General features: G+C 37.3%; 1 protein-coding gene across 1 annotated transcript in view; it reads left to right on the top strand.

Moving 5' to 3' along the window:
• LOC133874131 (rhomboid-like protein 20) overlaps nt 1-20,118 on the top strand; it is a 21,287-nt gene extending 1,169 nt beyond the window's left edge. Inside the window, exons 3-8 of the mRNA XM_062311967.1 lie at nt 5,244-5,384; nt 9,268-9,334; nt 14,630-14,781; nt 14,913-15,014; nt 15,451-15,573; nt 19,599-20,118. Of these exons, the coding sequence (XP_062167951.1) occupies nt 5,244-5,384; nt 9,268-9,334; nt 14,630-14,781; nt 14,913-15,014; nt 15,451-15,573; nt 19,599-19,766 (753 nt within the window). The 3' untranslated portion in view covers nt 19,767-20,118. The remainder of the gene's footprint in view (nt 1-5,243; nt 5,385-9,267; nt 9,335-14,629; nt 14,782-14,912; nt 15,015-15,450; nt 15,574-19,598) is intronic.
• The last annotated feature ends 2,927 nt before the right edge of the window (nt 20,119-23,045 follow it).

Here is a 23,045-nt window from a genome sequence, read left to right on the forward strand (position 1 = left end):
TCACTGGCAGTAGAAATTTGAGGGGAATTAGGATTGTCTGGATTCGGCTTTCTGGTGGAAATGGCTTGAAAGATATGTTATGTTGGGTTCGGATTTAATTATTGAGTAACAATATGAGTGTATTTTGGAGCGCAAAATAGGTCAGTAAAGGAAGGGATCGGATCTGACTTGAGGATATGAACAGGAAGTTTAATAGATATGGTTTTGTGGGTTTTGGAGGCTGGTAAAAGGTGGTTTGTGTTAGGGTTTTTATCCTATGGATTTTTAGGGTGCCAAGGGTGACGAATATGGTTGTAAGATTTCAAGTTGCTGGAAATTAAAGAAGAGGAAGAAGAAGATAATCTAGGCATTGCATTTAGTTTTTCTAAGCAATACGCTTAGGGTTTCTTTGGCATCATCCTTGGAAATGGATACATGACACATATCTTAAAAAGCAATTTTCTCTGAAAGTTTTCACAAAACTATTATTCATTGAATCCAAAGAATTAAATTCATAGATGTAAACATCTAATGCCTAAACCTAATAGGAGATGAACTCCTTTTGGGTTTTATCTCCTATGGAGTTGTCTATGGCATGCTCTTTGTTTTTCGGGGAAAAAGATGAAAATTCTATGGCTGTACTCTCTGCCCTTGACGAGGAACATACGCGATGGGATATGATTGAAGATTGTGAGCTTTAGGGGCTTAGGGGTTTAGGGGATTAGGGTTGGGTGGTTTCGTGGACTGTTTTTAATGGGGGCTGTTTCTATTTTGGGTTTTGGGGCTCTCGAGGGTTTTGGGTGGTGTTGGGTTATGGGGTTTTTGAGGGTCTTGTTGGGTTCTGCTTTATGGGCTAGCTGGGCTCTTCCTTTGTATACTCCCTGTGTACTAAGGGGCGCCTTACGCTTTTTTTAATGAAATTTCTACTTACTTATCAAAAAAAAACTTGACTAAATAACTAGTAAAACCCTTTAATAAAAACCAGAAACTCAAAGTAAGACCCGATGGACCAAAGAAAACATTAGTAATATGAAACCAGCATCATCATAACATACAGAAACCCAAAACTAAGACTAAATAGCCAGAAAAGTAGACAACGAAGGATATTGAGTAGGTCCTAATCAAATTTAGACCATGTTTTTAAATTATTTTGGTATTTTACTTTTCTGGGAGCTTTTAGCTTTCTGCATCATTACCATTTGAAATCATTTTAGTAATGCACTTTTGCGTTAAGATGTAGCTGGTATATGGGCTTTGTGGTTCTGAGTAGGAATGGCTTAATTTTCGATCTTGAATGCTTAGAGGCGCGTTACACTTTTTTAATATATTTCTTTGCTTACCTATCACCTTTCTATTTTTTTTTTTTTTTTTTTTTTTTTTTTTTCCGATCTTGAATGCTTACTTGAAACTAGTTTTTCAATTCTTTTTTATTTTTATTTTTTATAAGTAATAAACCAATTTTATTAAAATTGTAAGGCGTCCCTAAGTATACCAGGAGTATACAAGAGGAAACACCTAACTAGAAAGAGAAAAGCAAACAAAAAAAATATCATAACTAATCATCAGGTGGGACACAAAGGCTGCAGTCCAAAAGTTCAAAGTATGGAAGAAAGATGATAGAATATCGTCCAAGGGCCTTTCCAAATCATCAAAGCTCATATTGTTCTTCTCCCTCCAAATAGTCAAAAATAGGCAAGTGGGTACCATTTTCCACACTGTAGCACTCATTGGCCTTGTAGAGGAACACCAACACGCAAACAAGCCGATAACCCGTCTAGGTATAACCCAAGACATCCCAAAGCGGTTAAAGAGAACACTCCATAAAGTAGAAGTCACATCACAATGAAAAAAAAAAGATTATCCACAGACTCCTCATCTGTCTTGCACATGCAACATCTGTCTATGACAATCACATGTCGTTTCTTGAGATTATTTAAAGTAAAGGTTTTCCCTAAATCAGCTGACCATGCGAAAAAGGCCGCTCTTGAAGGAGCTTGTGTCCGCCACACGCTCTTCTAAGGAAATCGACTCCCTTTCTAAACCTTGAATAGACCTCTTTTGGAGGAGACCCACCAAAGCTTATCTTCACTACCTCTTTTCATTGTAACTGAATGCAAGACCTGTAGAAAAGAAGCAAAGACACTCACTTCCTAATCATGCCCCTCTCTAATAAAGCTCACGTTCCATTGAGTAGAACCGACTAAGAGCTCCACATTAGCCGCAACAGAGGCGTCCTTCAACTGAGTAATACTAAATAGAATTGGAAAAGCAACCTTTAGAATCGTATCCCCACACCATAGATTATGCCAAAATTTAATTCTAGTTCCATTCCCCACCACAATTATAGTAAATCTTGAGAAGGAGTCCTAACCTTTTCTAATGTTTTTCCACAACCCCACCCCAAAGGCTCCTGCAAGATCAAGAGAGCACCACCCACCTGATAAGCTACCATATTTTGAGTTCACCACAATTCTTCACCAAGTGTTTCTCTCAATCCCATAGTGCCACATCTATTTACCTAACAGAGCACGATTGAACAAGAACAAATTTTTGATACCCAAACCTCCCTCAGAGATCGGAGCGCAAACCTTGGACCAATTCACCATGTGAAATTTGAACTCTTCACCTAGCCTGCCCCATAAAAAGTCACGTTGTAGCTTCTCAATGCGATTAGCAACACTCGCCGAGAGAGGGAAGAGGGACATGTAATACGTGGGTAAATTAGCGAGGGTGCTCTTGATAAGGGTGACCCTACCACCCTTGAATAGTTACATCATTTTCCAACTGGGCAACCGATGTTCTATCTTTTCAATGACACCATCCAAAATATGCTTTGCCTTATAGGAAGCCCCTAACGGAAGACTAAGATACTTAACCAGTAGAGTGGACACCCCACACCCTAGAATTCCGGCCAATCTTCCCACTAGGTCAATGTTCCCCATATGAATTAATTCAGACTTAGCCAAGTTATCCTTCAATCCCGAGGAAGCTTCAAACAACAAGAAAAGACTTCGCAAATAACTTAACTGAGCGGGACAAGCACTACAAAAGATCAAAGTATCGTTGGCAAACAGAAGATGAGGGACAGTAGCGTTGCCAACTGTGAAACCTTCTAACAGCCCCCCATTAACCGCAACAGAAATCATTTGACTCAAAGCCTCCATCATAAAACAAACAACAAAGGAGAGAGTGGATCCCCTTGTCTCAAACCATGGGAACTACTAAAAAGACCATTAGGAGAGCCATTATCCAAGATCGAAAACCGCACCGAGGAGGTACAATAAGCTATCCAAGAGCAACATTTACCCCCAAAACTGCACCTCCTTAGCATTTATAACAAAAAGTCCCAATTTACATGATCATAAGCTTTTTTCAAATTAATTTTGCAAATGACACTTGGCTCCCCCGATCTTAGCCTACTATCAAGGCATTCATTAGCAATCAGAATCGGATCTAGAATTTGTCTCCCCTTGATGAAGGCACTTTGCGACTTGGAGATGACTTTCTCCATAACCTTCTTTAATCTGTTTGCTAAAACCTTAGCAATAATTTTGTAGATAGCTCCCACAAGATTGATCGGACGAAAATCTTTAAGATCTAAAGCACCTGGAATCTTCGGAATAAGCGTAATAAATGAAGCATTGAGACTCTCAAACAAACCTCCAGCATGAAATTCACAAAAAACCTTCATGATATCCACCTTTAACACATCCCGACACGTCTGGAAAAAGGCCATAGAGAAGCCATTAGGACCTGACCCCTTATCGCCATTCATAGCTAAGACTACCTTCCTAATCTCCTCTTCTTCAAAGACTCTCTTCAACCAAATAGCCTCAGACTCCAGAATGGAATCAAAGGAAGGACCATCCACCATTGGCTTCCACCTACACTGTTTAGTAAAGAGCTTTTGATAGAATTTTACAATGTGCACATTGATCTCTGCTTGATTGGAAGAAGACATACCATCAATCAATAAGGAATCAATAGAATTGTACCTTCTGTTTGAGTTGGCTATAGAGTGAAAGAATTTTGTGCATTTATTGCCTTCCTTTAATCACAAAACCCTAGATTTTTGCCTCCAACTCACCTCCTCCATAAGAGTACATCTCTCTAACTCTCTGATAACCTCTGCCTTCTTCAATAGCTCTTCCCCACCCAAGGCCCTTCCTTCTTCCAAGACATCAAAAACCCGAAGATCTTCCACAATAATCCTCTTGTTCCTTTCAACATTGCCAAACACCTCCTCGTTCCTTTTTTTCAATTCCAATTTCAAAGCTTTGAGCTTGCGAACAAAGACAAAACTTGGTGAACCTTGGAACAAATAGGAATCCCACCACTGCTTCACCAAGCCTGCAAAACCTTTTGCCTTTCTTATTTTTCTTCTCCACCATATTGGAAGGTGACGTGTCATGCCTTGAACTTTGACGGGGCTTGTTCAATGATAATATCAAGATTTTTCTTTTGTCCCAAGGGACTCCTATACCACGTTGTTTGGAAATAAAAATGACATGTTTCATGTTCGTATGGAAGTCAAATTGTCGATACAGGAATATGCATGCTACGTACATACTTCTATTCTATACTGTCATATTTAAAAATATATGCATTCATGATATCTGCCTTGTCACAAGAAACTGGAAAAATTTCTGAACAACGTGGCATTAGCGGATTCCTAGATGTGTCAAGAGACATGTATATTATAAATAACTTAAATTACAGAATCACGACAGAGAATGTGTGCACCATGGAGCAAATTTATTTATTTATTTTTTTTAATATGCAGTTATAAATTTGTTTTTGTTCATCTTATGGAACTTTGTAAATCTGCCCCCCTTCGCAATTAAGAATTAGTGTTTTCTTCCAGGGCTTAGTTTGCAACTACATTAGATACTTTTCGAATATTTTCTTTTTCATAAAAAAGTTTCAGATGTAAAAGAACTATATTAAAGACAATATACGAAGGGGCATTTCCCAAGATTTACTGTAAAAAATATCTTTCGATGTGGTAACTCCCTAAGAAAGTTAATTGAAGTAACCAACTCTAGTTGAGACTAAGTTAGATGAAGGGGAAAAGGGGGTTGTGTTGTCTGGTTTGCTTGTGAATCACATTGACTATGCATTTGTGATGGAGGACTGTATGTTAATGTTCATAACCTTACAGTCAGATATGCTTACATTTTTTTCTGTCCTCTTGAAAGGTGCAATGAATTCTTCAAGGTACAATTACTTTGAATTCTTATGTTATCGTTTTATCTTTATTGCAGGATATTTTCGGGAAGCTTCGACTTTGGAAGTTAATTGTATCAGTTTTTGCCTTTTCATCCACACCAGAATTGATGTTTGGACTCTACCTGCTATACTACTTCAGGGTCTTTGAGAGACAGATTGGTTCCAATAAGTACTCGGTGAGCAATCATCTAGTCTGAACTACTCATGAGTTCGACTTTTATGTGTTATACACACTTTTATATCATACGTACCTTGTGCTTAATCAAAGCCATAGGATAGATAAAATAGATACTGAATTACCACTATCATGCAAATTTCCAAGTATTTATGCAAGCGACAAAAAAATTAAAAAGCATCTTTGTGAAGCTCACCATTTGTTATCTGATTGTTTTTCTTGTGCCTGCCCAAGCTGGTTGGGCCTTAGAAAGTTGTAGCTCCCTACAAACATGCCTTAAAAAATGTTATCATTTTTTTTCCCTCCTTAGGGGCAATGCTTTATTGATGCTGCTTTCAAGCATTTGGTATGGCGCTAGTTACCTAATTGTTACATGAGGTGACTGGGAAAGAGTGAGAGGTTTGACTGTTTCAGTTGTGAGATCGACTCATGACATCAATATTGTTGTTAGATTTATGAATTAAAATATAGAGCATCGTTTGGATGGATGGAAGATGATGTACTTATCAAAGGGTGGGAGAGTTATTTTGATTAAAAACACATTTTTTAATCTGCCTACCTATTTCATGTCCCTTTTCCCTCTTCCAGTTGGTATAGCCAATCGCCTAGAGAAGTTGCAGTGGGATTTTTTGTGGGGTGGTATGGGTGAAGAGTTCAAATTTCACTTGGTTAGTTGGATTAAGGTGTGTACTCCGATAGTTGAAGGAGGGTTGGGGGGTTCGGAATTTACTTGTGTTCAACGGGCTCTTTTGGAGAAGAGGCTATGGCGTTACGTTCATGAGAGAGATGCCTTATGGAGGGTGGTTGCAGATTCTAAATATGCCAGTGCTTGGGGTGGGTGGTGCTCTAATGAGTTTCATGGGTCATATGGGGTGGGGCATTGGAAGAATATTAGGAGGGGTTGGGAGGAGCTTTCTAGCCACACTAGATTTGAGATGGGAGATGGCTCCAAAATTCAATTCTAGCATAATGTTTGGTGTGGGGATCAAGCTTTCGTGACATCTTTTCCGGACTTGTTTAGCATTTCCTATTTTAGGGATGCTATTGTGGCAGACCATTTGGAGCTTTCTAGTGCCTCCCATTAGTGGAATATTAATTTTCTTAGAGCACTAGTAGCAGATACCCTATAAGTGGTTCCCTTCCTTAAATATAGGAAAAATTTGAAAAAAGTCATAAAAAATCACCCACATCAGTTTTCCTGTATTTCCCTTAAACCCTTGGGTAGCTATAATGCTACCCAATGAATTATATAATGATAAAAATGACAAAAAGTAGGAAAGTAAGAAAAAAAATAAAATAAAAATGAAGAAAAAGTATTTAATTGATATAGGAAAATATAAGGGAATCTATTGTAAAATGTTTTTTTTATAGGAAAGCAAAAAGTAATTTTATTCCTTAAATCTAATGAAAATGGTTGGGTATCTGCTGTTAGCTTAGAGTGGATCATGATTAGGAGATAGATCGCTTTACCTCACTCTTCATTTTGTTGTATTCCGTTAGAATGAGACGGGGTGGTGAAGACAGACTTTGTTGGATTTCTTCGAGGAGAGGGTTGTTTGATTTTAGATCTTACTATAAGGTTCTTGTTCCCCATGATAACACTTATTTGCCTTGGAGGAGTAATTGGCTGAATAAGGCTCCCTTGAGAGTTGCTTTCTTTGCTTGGTTGGCCGCCTCAGTTAAATTCCTCACCACGAACAATCTAAAGAAATGACATATCATTGTGGTTGAGTGGTGTTGCATTTGTAAGAAGAATGAGGAGTCAGTGGGCCATCTTCTATTCCATCGTGAGATCATATGTGCTCTTTGGACTACTATCTTTTCTAGTGTGGGGCTGGCTTGGGTTATGCCTAGAAAGGTGGTATATTTCTTTGCCTGTTGGAGAGCGCCAGCAGGCAGGTTTTAGCTTGATGTAGTTTGGAGGATGATTCCGCCTTGCCTAATGTGGTGTCTATAGAGGGAAAGAAATGATCATAGCTTTGAGAATCATGAGAGGACCTTAGTGGAATTAAGGGCTTTATTCTTTAAGACTATTTCTTTGGGACTGATGCTTCAGATTTTAGTATTTCGAACTTTTATGCTTTCTTAGATCTCTTATCCGCTACTAGCTAGGCTTCTCTCTAGTATACTTCCCGTGTTCTTGGGTTGCACTTTTGTGCTTTTTAATGAATTTGCGACTACTTAATAGAAAAAAGAGAAAAAAGAAAGCTTGCAACAAAGACTTGTTGATGAGAAGTGTTTCTTCTAGTTACTCTCAATTACTACCCCCTTTGGGGGAATTCCATGTTTAAAAATAATAGACCGAATAGTTCTACACTCCCATAACACATGAAATTATTAAAGTATTGATTAAATGATTAAATTTATATTTTCTTATCAGCTTAAGCTTTTGGGACAAGTGGTAATTTAACATGGTATCAGAGCCAAATAACCTGAGTTTGAATATTGTCTCAGTTATTCATCTTCCATTTCAATCAAATATTCCATGTGTTGAGTTTGACTTATTAAAACGGAGTTTGAGCCCACACGTGAGAGGAGGGAGGGGAGAAGTGTTGAAGTATTGATTAAATGATTAAATGATTAAATTTACCTCTTCCTATCAGCTTAAGTTTTTATGACAAGTGGTAATTTAATATGGTATCAGAGCAGAGGTTCTGAGTTCGAATCCTGTCTCCTTCATTTATCTCAAATTTCAATTAAATATTTCACGTGTAAGTATTAAAAGGGAGTTTGAGTCCACACGTGAGGGGGAGTGTTAAAGTATTGATTAAATGATTAAATTTACATCTTCCTATCAACTTAAGCTTTTGGGACAAGTGGTAATTTAATAGGAATGTATGAAATGGTACGGTTAACCTTCCGTCGGCAAAAAGCCGCCCAAAATAGAATATGGAAAAGCGGTTTAAATTATGTTGTCAAATTTAAATACATTCCTGATCCTTGATTAGGGTAATTGGTTTTCATCAAACAAAGACTGGAATTATATAGTTTTATGCCTCGACACATTAAAGTTAGAGAAAATTGCTAAGGAGTGAAGGCTCGTTCTTTGGGATGAAAAAAAAGAGATATCAACTTGCTTTATTTGGTTGGATGGCTGGGACTTCAGACAGTGACTAGTCTTCTGTTAGTGGCAACTGGCGGCAACTGGTTGAGGGCAAAAACCTAACCTTGCTTGAAACGAACTGAATGGAAAAGGTGCCCAATATAAATTCAACTGGTGTACTTTTCAAATTCGTGGCGAGTTAAGATGATTTGGTGATTCCTCATTCTTGATTTGGTGTTCGAATTGTTGATTGTATTGTCTTCAACATTGTTGTTAAAAACTCATCCCAACTCTTTTTGGGTCAGCTGCTTGCTTGCATGGACACTGTTCTGTTGTTTCGTAGGCATCCCTAAAATGAATATTTATTTATTGAGAATTTATACTTGCAGCCTACTTTAGGCTTTTATTCTCAGGCTCTGGGGCACACAAAAGATGACTGAGCTTAACATGCCAGGACTAGCATTGTTTGTTACACTGTGCTTAGAGATTCTGTGCTTTTGTTTTTTTATTCTACAGTGTTGTGTTCCGATAATTTGAGAATCAAAACTTCAGTAAATGATACCAAGTATAATGGATGCTTGTTTTGTTGATTGATCATATTCAAGTATTCTTTGATATATGGTATTTCTTAATTTGGTTAGTAAGATCCTGTTCATTCTTGTATACTTGTTATTTGTTAATCCTTCTACCAATCAGTTATCAAACACAAGGGAAAAAAAAATAAAACAGAAATGAATTCTTCTGCACTTCAATATATTGATTTTTTTATTTTTTTATTTTTTATTTTTTTATTTACTTTTTTTATTTTTTGATTTTAAAGTTTGTCTGCCCCATTATGCAGGTCTTTATCTTGTTCTCTGTAATTGTTTCATTACTCTTTGAGTTCCTTGCTCTAGCACTACTTAAAGGTATGCATTGCTCCAAATTATGCTTTTCTAATTTATCTGTTTCACAAAACTCTTTTGTTGCTTTATATCTTCTAGTTCACATTTTTGTTTTTATGTTGCTTTGTGGTTTGAGTTTTCCCCCTCCTCACTGATAGAGTTGAGAGTAAAAATGAATTATATGCTCCTTAATATAAGCCGGATTAGAGGAAGTAAGATAGCCTACTTCTTTATAGCGCTGTGTCTTCTATTAGATTTTTTTTTTTTTTTTGATAAATAATAAAATTTTATTAACAAAAAAGAAAGAAGGCGTAAGACGCTTTAAAGTACACAGGAACAACCAAACTATCCCACCAAAAAAAAAAAAAAAAACCCAACACACCCGCAAGGACCTAAATCCCTCAAACCCGAAATCCATATGGAGCACTCAACACTACATCATGTGAACCTTGCCTTTCCAACGCCGAGAGGACGTGCTTGCATCGTCGTAGTTAATTGAACTTTTCAGATTCAACAGCTCCTTCCTACCTTTGTTCTTTGGCGTGCAACCTTTGCTTCCTGATGAAAATCATCTTCAATGGCATCCAGAATCGCCAGGGACCCCAACACCTAATCTAAGGGCATGTCCGGATGAAAAACACCCAAAGTGTAAGGGGAATCTCCATCCATCCTCCTCATCCCAAACCTCGTTGCCCTGATTCCACACAACAATCTCTCCATTTGGACCAAAACTTACCGGCCACTTTTGAGACTGGATTAGACTGTTCATCCTGAAATCCTCACCATATTCAGCAGTTGGAGTGATGCAATGACCCAAAAGGGAGGGAGCCCCTTCCACCCCATCCTCCTTAACATCCAGAGTCGACGACGATTTGACCGACTCTTTAGGCGAGAGAAGGGGTTTAACTTGCACTGACAGACTCGAATTGAGAAATCCCTGCCGAAGGAAACCCCTCACCAGATTAGATTGCTTAACAACAACCTTTATGGAAACTACCATTACAACAGAATCCAGCATTGGCTGCGCTGCAGCCATTGAGCGCAGCCATTGAAACTTTCTCGGCAAGAAGATAATCCTCCAACTTCGAGCTCTGTAATGGCTTAGTCTCACCGGCAATATCTATCCTTATCGCCGCCACAGACTGCAAATAAACTCATCCAATTGCACTGATTTGCCTTCCCTAGCCTTTCTATGGTAACTTTGGGCCGGCTTAGATACTGACGACACAGGAATAGAGAGATGTAGCCTCTCTTCCAACTCAGCCGCCCCTAAGTAAGAGCCATCGAAAAAAAGCAAATCCTACGTATGGGGGGTGGGCTGAATTCGATGCTTATTAGACCCAACAAAAGTGCTTACCAGTGCTAGAGAAGGCCCCTCAGACTTGAGAGAAGCTTCCAGTGACATTGAAGATAGCACCTCCGATGTCGGAACAAAGAGCACAACAACAGAAAATGTCATATCAGAAGAGAATGTTGGAAGGGGAGGAAAGACAAACCCTGATACAACAAGGCTGTTGATCACTTGTGAAGGCTGAGCTACGGCCTCCAATGCATGCGACCATTGGACACACCCACCGATGAAAACAGACCTTACCTGAGAAGACCCAATCTGACGGACTGCATACCCCCGGTTGCAGATGTGAACAACGCAATGACCGTTGACGACGAGTCAACAAGCCTCTCATCAGGACCTTCGGCGTCTTCAAACTTCTTCTATTAGAATTAGCAATTTGGTTGAAGAACTTGGTATTTTTATCCCCCTCTCTAAGCCATAATGCCCTCGACTTTTTCCTTCACAACACCTCCTCTAAAAGAGTAGCCTTTTCCAACTGTGTTGTAACCACTTTCTTCTGCAATTTCTCCTCCCTAGAGAGAGGCCTTTGCTCCTCAGCCACATTTGGGCCTTGAAGCTCATCAAGAAGAGCTCTCTTTTCTCTTTTCGACATTACCAAATTCCAATTCATTCTACTTTTTTAAATCGACTTTTAGAGCTTTTAGCTTTTGAGTTAAGACAAAATTGGGGCACCCTTGAAATCAGTAAGAACTCCACCAGTGCCTCACCTTCTCAACATAACCATCAGTTTTCAACCACATGCTTTCAAATTTAAAGTAGCTTCTATCCCTTCGAAAATTGCCACAATCAAGAAGGACATGAAAATGATCTAAAAGAAGATTGGGTAACCTGCTCTGATCAACGTCTGGAAAGTGAGCCTCCCATTCTAGAGAAATGAGAAACTTGTCAATTCTAGACTTAGAGGGGGAGCCCCGATTGTTAGACCAAGTGAAACTTCCACCCCGGAGAGGTAAATCCATAAGATCCTGCTCAAATAAAAAATCTGAGAACTCTTCCATAGTGGGAAAGGAACTAGCCTTCAATTTCTCACAAGGGAAACGAGAGACGTTAAAATCACCCTTAATGCACCAAGGTATATCCCACCGTGAAATCTGACCTGCTAGCTCGTCTCAAAGCGACTGACAATCAACATCAGAATTGGGCCCATAGACACTAGTGAAAGCCCACTCAAACTGGTCAAAAACACTTAATGGATTTATAAGCCACCGAGAAGTTACCCACACACATTTCGATCTTTCCAAGACTCCTATCCTAGATCAAGACAATGCCCCTGAAGCCCCCCTAGAATCCAACTGATACCAATCAAGGTGTTGACTGCTCGACAAACTTCACACAACATTCCTAGAATTCTGCTCGAATTTAGTTTCCTGTAAAGCCGGTAGCCTTCCACGATCCGAGGAGATTCCTAACATGCTGCATTTTGCAACCCTCTAATATTCTATGAAATGATTTCCATCTTCATAAAGGAACATAAAGCACCTGCCAAAGTCTACCTCCAAATTTAGAAACAAAGTCCCCAAAACGATTTTCATCTTCATAAAGAAACAGAAAGCACCCGCCCAAGTCTAACTCCAGATTTAGAAACAAAGTCCATTGAGTTAATGGAAGAATCCATCCTTTTCAATTTGCTGCTGCCTTTGCTACCTTTGGGGTTCAGCTTATAAGTTCTAGAAGTTAAAACACAGCTCACTGAGTCCTTAAATCGGCTGGCTTCAATTGAAATAAAAAGGGCCATGATCCTTTTTTCAATTTTGTCATAAGGAATTCTGATATATTTGCTAAAACCCTACTTATCAAAAATATATATATATATATATATATATATACTAAAACCCTTGATCTTTTTCAGAAACCACTTTGAAGTCTTTTTTCAGAAAAGAACAGCCTCCTCTGAAGCTACAAGGGGGTAAACATTAAGTGGCTCATAGAAAATAGGCTTGACCCAAGGGGTATAATCCAACGCCAGAATCTCAGGCTTACATTCAAGCTCTCCTCCCTCCCTAAACTTCACAACTGGACAAGAAGATAAATCTTTACAGTGACAAGTATCATCAGCTTGCTTAGTCGCAGAAAGAACGACAGCGGACTCCGAAGCAACCTACTTTCTGATCCCATACCAGCTAGGAGTAGGCTGGTGGTGTGAGAGTTGGCATGGGGTCAACCAGTCCTACTTGCCTCCACCTGATTCAGCCCCTCCAGGACTACCTCTTGACCTAAACAGCAAGCCTCCCCACTCCTCAACTCAAGAGAGCAAGCAAAAACCCGAGGGTCTAAGCCTGGAACAAAAGCCCTCTTCCCAATCCTCCGAATGATTGCCCATTTTAGAGCCTCAGAAACTCCCGTCACCAGCAACAACCAGATTAGAACCCAACACAGAAACAACGTCGTTACTTGGAAACTCACCAATAGTAGGGGACCCTGAATCCCCCTCGCCAAGAACAGGGCTCCTGATAGCTTTCCCAGTGCCGACGTCACAGAGCACAATTCTGCCACCTTGAGCGGTACCATCTGGGTGTCGAAGAACATCTGTTGTGGTAAAGGACCACCTGACTGAGTGCTCTCCGAAGCTTCTCTCAGCGGAGCGTACTTTTTACCCTTTAGAATCCCCTCAGAAATAGCTACTGAGGCCTCAAAGGACCGCCGCGGAGCTTTCGCCAGCTCCCTGGTCTGAGCTGATGAACCCACAGCCACGCATGTGCTTGAGGAAGAAGCCCTGCCCCTTAATTTCACTCTCCACAAAAGGGAAGAAACAGGTCTGGGTCCCGTCGGGTTTATATGGAAGCCCCTGCCATGGGTTGGCTTTCCCTCCTACGGCCCTTGCTTTAAAAATGGGCTTTAGCGGGCCCAAATGCGAATCATTGACCCATTACCCTCCAATTGGGTCAAAACACCTTGTCCAACAGCCACAGGCTTCAGCAGTCTGAAAGGCCTTAACATAGAAGCTACGGCGTTGACCTTATCCATATGGGTCGAAAGGGATTTCTGAGCATTAAAAGGCTTGAGCTCTACACCTACAGCCCCCTCTAAACCCATACTGCCCTCAAATCCAACACAATTCAGGCCCACCTCAATATTTACTAATAAACTATCGAGCTCCTCTCTTATTGACCCCAGCGTGTTCCTAAAGTTACGTAGATCACGATAGATGTCCATGTCAATCTTCGAGCCACCTACGCAGCCTGCCACCCTAACCTTGTTGGCGGAAAATCTTGGAAATACTGAATCCCCATTCGCTTACGAAAAAAGTTCATCTCTTTCTTCGGCTCTGACGTCCTGGGAATACCAGCAACAACACTGCTCCCTGAGATGACCGCTGTGGATTTTTTTTTTTTGATAAGTAATGTCAATTCATAATAAAGCGCAGAGGGGCACATCTGCTTTTTCCCTCCTTTGAATTTGCTTTAGATCGGCATTAGTTTAATCTTGGTACTTTTGAACTTTTCTCAATTAAAAAGAACACTGTTGTTATGTGAATGTAATTTCTTTCTTATTTGTACTTCTATATTATATTTTGGTTACAACGAGATTCATGGCTTGATAGGGACTTACTTCCTAAGTCTATAATAAACTCTCATATTGTTACTCATGTATTAAAAAGGAAATTAACAATGTTGTGTGGCTATCAATTTCCTACAAAACAAAATGTTGTGTTGCTAGGTTGATTTTTTGTTTTATTAAATTATTGAGTTGTATTATGAATAACTTACTAATTGCCTCCATGGGAGAAAAATTCTGATTCTGCCCCTGCTGGTGGATAGAGTTTACTCTCATTTATATCTGGGATTCAAGGAAAAGGATTGTGCATAGTTGTGCATAGTTTAAGTTCTTTTTTTGTACTTACCCTATTTCTTCTCATGATTTCCTGCAGTTTCTTTTCTTTTTCTTGAAAACTATTGTCAGTAGAAGGTTCTAAATTCTGCAGTTATAAGCTTCGTGTTAAAGTGACTTGTATTTATTTTTGGCAGATCCTGCGGTCAACCTGGTCACATCTGGACCTTATGGTCTTATATTTGCTTCATTTATCCCATTTTTCTTTGATATTCCAGTATCAACATGGTTCCGTGTATTTGGTGTGCGCTTCTCTGATAAGTCTTTCATATATCTAGCTGGTCTTCAGGTAAAAAGTGAATGTGGTTTATATGCACTGTTTATGGTGCAAGCTAGACCAAATATGAAATTCTTTTACCATATTAGGCCTCCCCATCCCCCTTCAGCCACTAAAATCTAATTTTAGTTTCTGTCTTGCAGCTTCTTTTATCATCTTGGAAAAGATCTATCTTACCAGGGATATGTGGCATCCTAGCTGGTTCCTTCTATCGTTTGAATGTCTTTCATATCCGCAAGGCAAAGGTCATTTGTCAATGTCACCATGGGAAAGAAAGATGTTTTATTCTTTTTTCCTTTCTGCCATAATATTCAACATGCTTAGATGATAACTTGGTATTCTGTTCAAATATTTCATAAATGCTTTGTTACAGCTGTGAGCTTCCTACGAGGCACATTAGTGAAGCTTACATCTTGAGAGTGAATTATGGGTGTGAAATTATATGAAGTAGTGATTTAGATTGAACTTTCTTCCTATGCATGGACACATTCCGCTCACAATAGTGCTAGATGTGTAAAATCTTTTTGCCCTTCTTCTGAAACTGTTTCTTCATCTTAAATAGAGAATCTTTCAAATTGTTTATGAGGTTCTCTCTTATTTGCATATGTTGCATTTGCTTCCGCTCAGGTTGAAGTTGATTAGAGTAATATGTGATTTTGCATCTTTTTTCTTATGTTACAGTTCCCTGAGTTTGTTACTTCATTCTTTCCGCGGCTTTCTTGGCCAACCATGGGGAGTCCACCATCAGCACCCACTAGGAATATTGTAGGAAGCGCACCATCGTATGCAGGTCGCCGAGTGGAGGCAAGTGTTTTTTGCTTAATGCTTTTAATTAAGTCTTTGATTTGCTTAGAAGATATGTTTACATAGAGTTGTAATTGAAGTAGCTCAAATTAACACCATACAAAGTCATTTACCTTATGTGTGGATTTTAAAACCAAGCTTTCAACCAAGAACTTAGAAATCAAGGATGATACTGGGGATATTCATTTGTATAGATCCTAATATATGCTTTTAACTCGTTTTTACATAATGTACTCTTTTACAACATATACATAAATACATGTCTAAGTATGTAAGCCATGATTAATTGCATTTTCAAAATGATTTAATGTTTACTTTCATAGGTACATCCCTTTTGGTGTTGTACAGGGGCCTCCATATTCCCTAGACATTTCATTTTATGCAGACATTGCTGAAATTGATTGAAATCATTGTACTACTTTTCATACCCATTGGTTGTTGATTATATGCAATAAACTAGGCTAAGCTCATCAGGATGATTTGTATTTTCTTTGCATATCTTTTGGAAGTTTTAGAATATCATTTTGCTAGTACATTATAGCAATTATTTTCTGATGTTATATATCGATAGCATTTAATTTCTTAAATGAACTTAATGGAGAAAAGTTTTAGATTTTAACTACCCATGATTCAGTATGCAGGTTTTTGGTTTTATGAGTCCTTAAACATTGGCTGAAGGCCACATTTTTAAAAAAAAAAAAAAAAAAAGTAATGCATGTCCAATTAGACTTGTAATATTCTTTTTTGAGATGTGTTTGCTATTGCACATCTCTTTTTGCAAATCTACCATTAGAGCATCTCTAAGACTAGTGGTTATTTTAACTACTCAAAATTCACATTTTTCTATTTTAACTACTAGTTTTTTAATACAAATTCTAACAGATTATTTATTATACTCTCTACTTTCTATAAATATTTTTTCTTCAATGTATTTTTATTTGAAAGTTGAGAGAGAGAGAGAGAGGGCTGGGGAAATAATAATAAAAAAAGATTAAAAGGTGCAATAGTGAAATCTCATATATGAAAGTTCACTGTAGCAAAATGGATGAAAATGCTTTATTTTGAAACATTTGTTGGATGGATATAGTGGTTCATAATAGCTATATTTAGCTATTATGAGCCATATGAAGAGTCTATTGGAGATACTCTTAAATTTGTAGAACCTACATGTGGTCATACAAATTCAATGGCGAATTTGCACATCTCTTGTACGGAGATGGACAAGAGATATGTAAGAAAATGAAACCAAACATTTATCTTTTTTTTCTTTTCTTTCTTTCTTGTTACAAGTGCATTCATCAAGCATTAGGTACAATAAAAAAGATAATTTTTTCAGCCATGGGTTTGCTTCAAGCATATATATATATATACAAGTAAATCAATCTCATTAGAAAACTTAGAGGGACGCAACCCAAGTACATTAGAAATATACAAAGAGACTTAATTTGGAGAAAAAGAACACAAGTCCATAAATTCAGTTAACTAGAAAAGCGAGGACTATTATACGCCACTATCCAAGCATAAAGAGATTTGAACATAACAACTATTAACTCTAACACCGAACTCTCACAATCTTTGAAGCTCCTCGTGTTCTGCTCTCTCCAAATGCACCACATTAAGCACAAAAGAGCCATTCTCAAAGCTTCTAAAATGCAATGGCTTCCCAACTGACTCTAGCCAACAACTCCACCACCCTTCTAAGCATGACCCACTCTACACCAAAAAGATGAAAGATCAAAACCTACAATTCTCTAGCCACTTCATAGTGGAGAAGAAGATGATCTATGGTCTCCCTGCTTCTCTTGCATATGCAGCACCAATTTACCACTATGACATGCTTCTTTCTTAGGTTATCCAAAGTTCAAATCTTTCCTTAGTGCTGCCGTCCACACAAAAGATGAAAGAACGAAGTGTCCAAGTCCACCTCCAAAACTGGTATGATAAAGGAAATATTCAATTGAAGATTGCAGTTAGAAAGATGCACATGATTTGCCACCCAAGCCTCCTTCCAATGAGCAATACTAAACAATTCCAAAAAAGTTGCATTTGGGGGATGATCCCCACACCACAAATCATGTTAAAACCTGATCTTAGACCCGTCTCCCAACATATATTTGACAACTCTAGAAAAAAAAAAAAAAAAAAAAAACCCCACCCTCTCCTAATATTTTCCCACACCCCCACTTTGAAGGGCCTAGCAACCTCATTGGAACACTATCTTCCCCTCATGCTATTATATTTGGTTTCTACCCCCGATCTCCACAAAACTTAGCTATTTTTGGAAATAGTTAGGCAATATGCAATAACCATTTCCCCAAGAGAGCTTGGTTAAATTGAATAAATATTTCTAACCCCAAACCATCAAAGCAAATCAGAGAAGAAAGTCCACCGACTAGATAGAATTTGAACTTGTCACCAACTCCACCCCACAAACAATCCCTATGAAGCTTCTCAATCCGATTAGCAAAACCTACGGGGATGGGGAAAAAGGGACAGATAATAAATAAGTAGATTGGAAAGAGTGTGTTTAAGCAATGTCAGCCTACTACCCTTAGACAAATAAAGCTTCTTCCAACCAGCTAAATGATGTTCTATTTTTTCAACAATACCATCCCATATTGATTTAGCCCTGTACAAAGCCCTCAAAGGAAGACCTAAATACTTCATAGGCAAAGAGGACACCCTACATCCATATGAGCCAAGCCTCCAACATTATCCACAGTAACAATAGGGACTAACTGTGATAACATCCGCAAACAAAATTTACTAAGAGCTTGTTATTATTCCTCAACCCTATCGAGAAACCTGATAAGCGCCCCCTATCAACTGTGGAGGACAACATTCTACTCAAAGCCTCCATGATAACCACAAATAAAGGATCTCCTAGTCCAAGGCACGAGAACTATTAAAGAATAAAAAAAAGAGATCCATTAATCATAACAGAGAAATGCACCGTAGAACTATAGTGAGTTATCCAAGCTCTTCTTTATCCCCAAAGTCACATCTCCTCAACGTAGGAAACCCCAGTTAACATGATCGTTGGCCTTCTCTGGGTCCAATTTATAGAGCACACACGGTTCACCTAATCTATTTTGGCTATCAAGACATCCATGGCTACAATAACTTAATCTACAATTTGTCTCCACCTGATGAATGCATTTTGAGAGTTAGAGATAACCTTCTCCAACACTGTGTTCGGCCTGTTTGTCAGAACTTTAGAGATAATTTTATAAACATTACCCCAAAGACAAATATCCACAGCCCTGGCTTTCTCGGGGATAAGGGAAATAAAAGTTGCATCGAGGCTCTTTGCAAACTTCCCTCAAAGATGAACTTTGAAAACATTCATGGTATCCTGGAAAACATTCATTCCTTCAGCCATTTAATGTCTAAATTATTGGGGAATGGTTGGGAGTTTCATAAAGACTGGCCAAGTTTCAAATAACCTACAGCTGGCTATTGCAAGTAAAAACATTCATGTTGTCTGTAAGTAAGAGAATGCATATTTTATGACAGTTTGTTGTTTGATCTGTTAGAAGGGAAACCAAGTTGATGTAATACATTCACAAGTATCCCTGTACCTTGAATGTTTGACCAAATTTTTTATTTTTTATTTTTATGAATGAATAAATTGAACAAAACTGCAAATTTGTTCTGGGTTTGTATCATTTCTTTCCTTTCTAAAATTGTTTAGGAGTATCTCAAATTTGTGGAGCTTAATGAGCAAATATCAATATGAACTGTAGTTTATTAGCCAATACTCATTTGGGCGTATATACTATTTGTAAAAGCCTAAACAACAGAGCCTAGACAGAGTCCGGTAGGAAGCCCCTGGTCATGTCTAGAAGTTCTTCAGGTGATTTTTTTGGTCAACTCATCTGATTGCTTCTTGTTTGCATATTTTTCTCTTGAAACTGATTTGTAAAATATAATCTACATTTATGTGAAAGTTTTTTCGTACTACAATTGTTTATATTAGCATCATTTGTTGCTCTAGAGGATTTTATTTTCTCCTATGGTTACAGAGAAACTACCCTTCTCCCATGCCATCATCCGTAGAGCCACCAGAGGACTCTATTGCTACACTGGTTTCCATGGGCTTCGACAGGAACTCCGCCCGACAGGCACTTGTGCAGGCTAGAAATGACATCAATGTGGCGACAAACATCCTTCTCGAAGCGCAGGCCCACTAATTTCCACGACATTGGTCAGAGACAGAATCTTATCCAATGCAGACATGTTGGTCTAACAAATTTTCCCTATCTGGTGACCGGATTGATATATATTCTTAGAGAACCCCGGTCAAGGTATTCACAGAATCTTTCTTAAGGGTTCTATTTTTCACCTTTTTTTTTTTTTTTTTTTTTTAAGGGTTAGTTTCTTTTTGCTCCCCTTTCAATTTGAATGTAGCTATCAGTTTCAGGATAAGTATTCATACACGGATGACAGGAAATTAGGAGCATGTGCAACTGTTCACACCATATGAGAACATGGATTTCCTATTAAAAGAGAATCAGTTACGCATGTTACTTGTTAGGGTTGAAATCTCTCTTGAAATTGTCGATATAATATTCACATTCAGTGCATACCCCCCCCCCCCCCCCCCCAAGTAATTCTAAAAGTTACTATTTTGTTATTTTTGTATTTCTCTAAAAATGATATGGCTTTTAAAATCGCAACTTTATCAATATTCAATAGTAATCAATTATAAGTTCAATGGTGATTTTAAAAGTCACATAATTCTTAGAGGGATACAAGTGTGAGTATTACACCTGATAAATGTGAAGAGAAAAAAGTACATGTCTTGACAAGTAGTCTTGACCGCCTGTTTAGGATTGCGTTGTAAAATAGTCTACAGAAAAAGTTTGAAAGAGCTTTGTAGAAAAAATCTCATATTTTCAAGCTTCCTCCAAAATGCAGTTTTGGGCTTTTCGGAGCAAAAAGGTCTTTTTCTTTTTGGGCTTTTTGGAGCAAAAATGTCTTTTCTCAATTTTTTTTAAACCAAAATGACATTTTTGTTTGGCACAACTTTTTATGTATTAAAAGCACTTTTTAAGTTTAACACAATTTTAAACAATTAGGGATGTACAAGGTAGTGGTTAATAATTGAATATCAGCTAACCACATAACAGCTTTTGTAGGCGGTTGAAAAAAAATCGATAATTGTCTAAGGTGGGGCAGTTAATAATCTCTAACTGCCTACTCTTATATTTAAAATAATATACAAAACGACGTCATTTTGGTGTATTTGATACAAGGTTTTCGTTTTGAGTTTAGTGAAATTGATCTTTAATAATAATAATAATATTGAGCTTTAATGTATTTTGAAGCCTTCTACTTATTTTAAAAAATGGCCAAAATTATCTAAAATATGTCATATAGAGAGGCTCAATGATGGCTAAAAACACCAAAATCTGCCTATTTTTTAAAAATAGTTATATAGTGCAGTTTTAAGTTTAAATAACTGCTATTTACGATTATTTTAAAATTGCTAACTGCTTAAGGTAAAGTGATTGTGGTTACGAAAATTTAATAATAGCCCAAGGCGTTTACGGTTGACGGTTAGAGGCAATAAATAAGTTAACTGCAACCGCTTGCACACCATACTAAGCATGCTCTAAAACTCATTTTAACTCTTTAAAAGAGTGGCATGGGGGAGGAAGTCTGAATGGAGGATGAAATCTATATGAAACAGTGTATTCAAGGCATGAGTATTTTTGTAAATTCTATTAAATCCTTATTTAACGCCTAAATCTTTGCAATTTTTTGTCCTAAATAAAAAAGAGGTGTTTTTAGGAGTTTTGACACCCGTCCGTTAGAATTTAAAGGAAAATTCTAATGGAGTGATGAAATTGAAAAAAAAAAAATTTGAAAGATTGATATATTCAATTGACACTTTTAAAAATTTGTTAGTATGATTTCAAAAATAAAGAAAGATCAAAAGATAAGAATTGAAGTTTTTCCTTCCTATTATTATTTTCCTTGCATGATCTCAAGGAACTCTTGAAACATCCAAACAGACCTTGGACTGTAAATGGTGGTTGATTGTCCGTGGCCTTGTAAATAAAAAGTATTTTCCCTTTCAGACTGTTTCAAAGTAAATTAAAAACTCCATAAAATAAGAACATCTTGTCCATTTAGCTTTTTATATTATATTTAAATTGAAAATTAACTTTTTTTGAAAAAAAAAAATTAAATGAAAAATTGAACTCATTATTTTTCAATTTTGAACCTATTTTTCTTGGTTTATCCAAGAAAAACCAATTTGGTAAATAGGGCTAGGCAAAACCCGTCGGAAGGTTGCCTCTTGATTTAGCTTGGCTCGGGTTCGGTATCACATTTTAGATTTTTGGATCGGGGTGTGTCGTAAATTGGTAATCAATCCACAAAAAATCAATTTTCAACCTGACCCGAATTCATAGAAAAAAAAAAAAACGATTAAAAAGATTTTGCAAGGGAATCAAGTACTTAATTAATTAAAGGTCAGGTTTGAATATCATTAGATCATTAATGGGTATAAAAGAAATTTAGAACATTTGGAAATAAGATTTTCTCAATTTCAAATAAAATAGTTAGTATTTATTTTATGGTCAAGATTTAAAGTTATTGCATCTAACAGTGTATATGAAGTTAATGTTGGCACGTCTTATAAAAAATTTAAGAAAAAGTTCACATACCTCCTAAACTACCATCCAATTGATAATGCCCTACATCAAATTTTCAATTGGGACAATGTTCACCCAAACTACCTAAAAATTGTCAATATGCCTTCACCAGGGAAGCAAAAAGATAAAAATGACCATAATTTTTTTTTTAATAAAACAATAATACCCATATAATTTTTTTTAAAAAAAGAAAATTAATATTTTTAAAACGAAAAATTTTAAAACGATTTTTTTTAATTTTTTAATTTTTTAAATTTGGCCACTTTGGGTTTTTTTTCTTTTAATTTTTAGTTTTATTTATTTGTTCTTTAAAAAAAAAATTTAGAAATTTTTTTTTTCATTTTTTTATTTTATTTTATCAATGTATTTTCATCACTAGGAGTACTTGAAGGCTATATTATTCCAATTGAAAGTTTGAGAGAGGGTGTTGTCAATTGAATGGAAGTCTAAAAGTGGCACAATTTTTTTTTTTTCAAATTTAAATAATGTAAAATTATGTACACCGTTAGAAGAAATAATTTTAAATCCGACCATAAAATGAGGCAATTATGCTTTCCATCGATCTTCACGTGGCTCAAGTACCTTAGAAGTAGCATTATTGACTTTAAACGAAGAGACTTTTTGTTTTGGGAGGGGGGGGAGAATTACATGGGTTTAAAATCACTAATTGGAGATAAAATCAAGGGTGGGAGAGCGAACAGAAATGCTCTGATAGTGGAGGCAACTCATCCTACAAATTTATGCGCAGAGATTTGCCTTATGGTGTTTTGTGAGCAATTCAGGAAGAAAAATTGACCATATCTCTTC

This window comes from Alnus glutinosa, chromosome 7 (genome assembly GCF_958979055.1).
Source record: "Alnus glutinosa chromosome 7, dhAlnGlut1.1, whole genome shotgun sequence".
Lineage (NCBI taxonomy): Eukaryota > Viridiplantae > Streptophyta > Magnoliopsida > Fagales > Betulaceae > Alnus > Alnus glutinosa.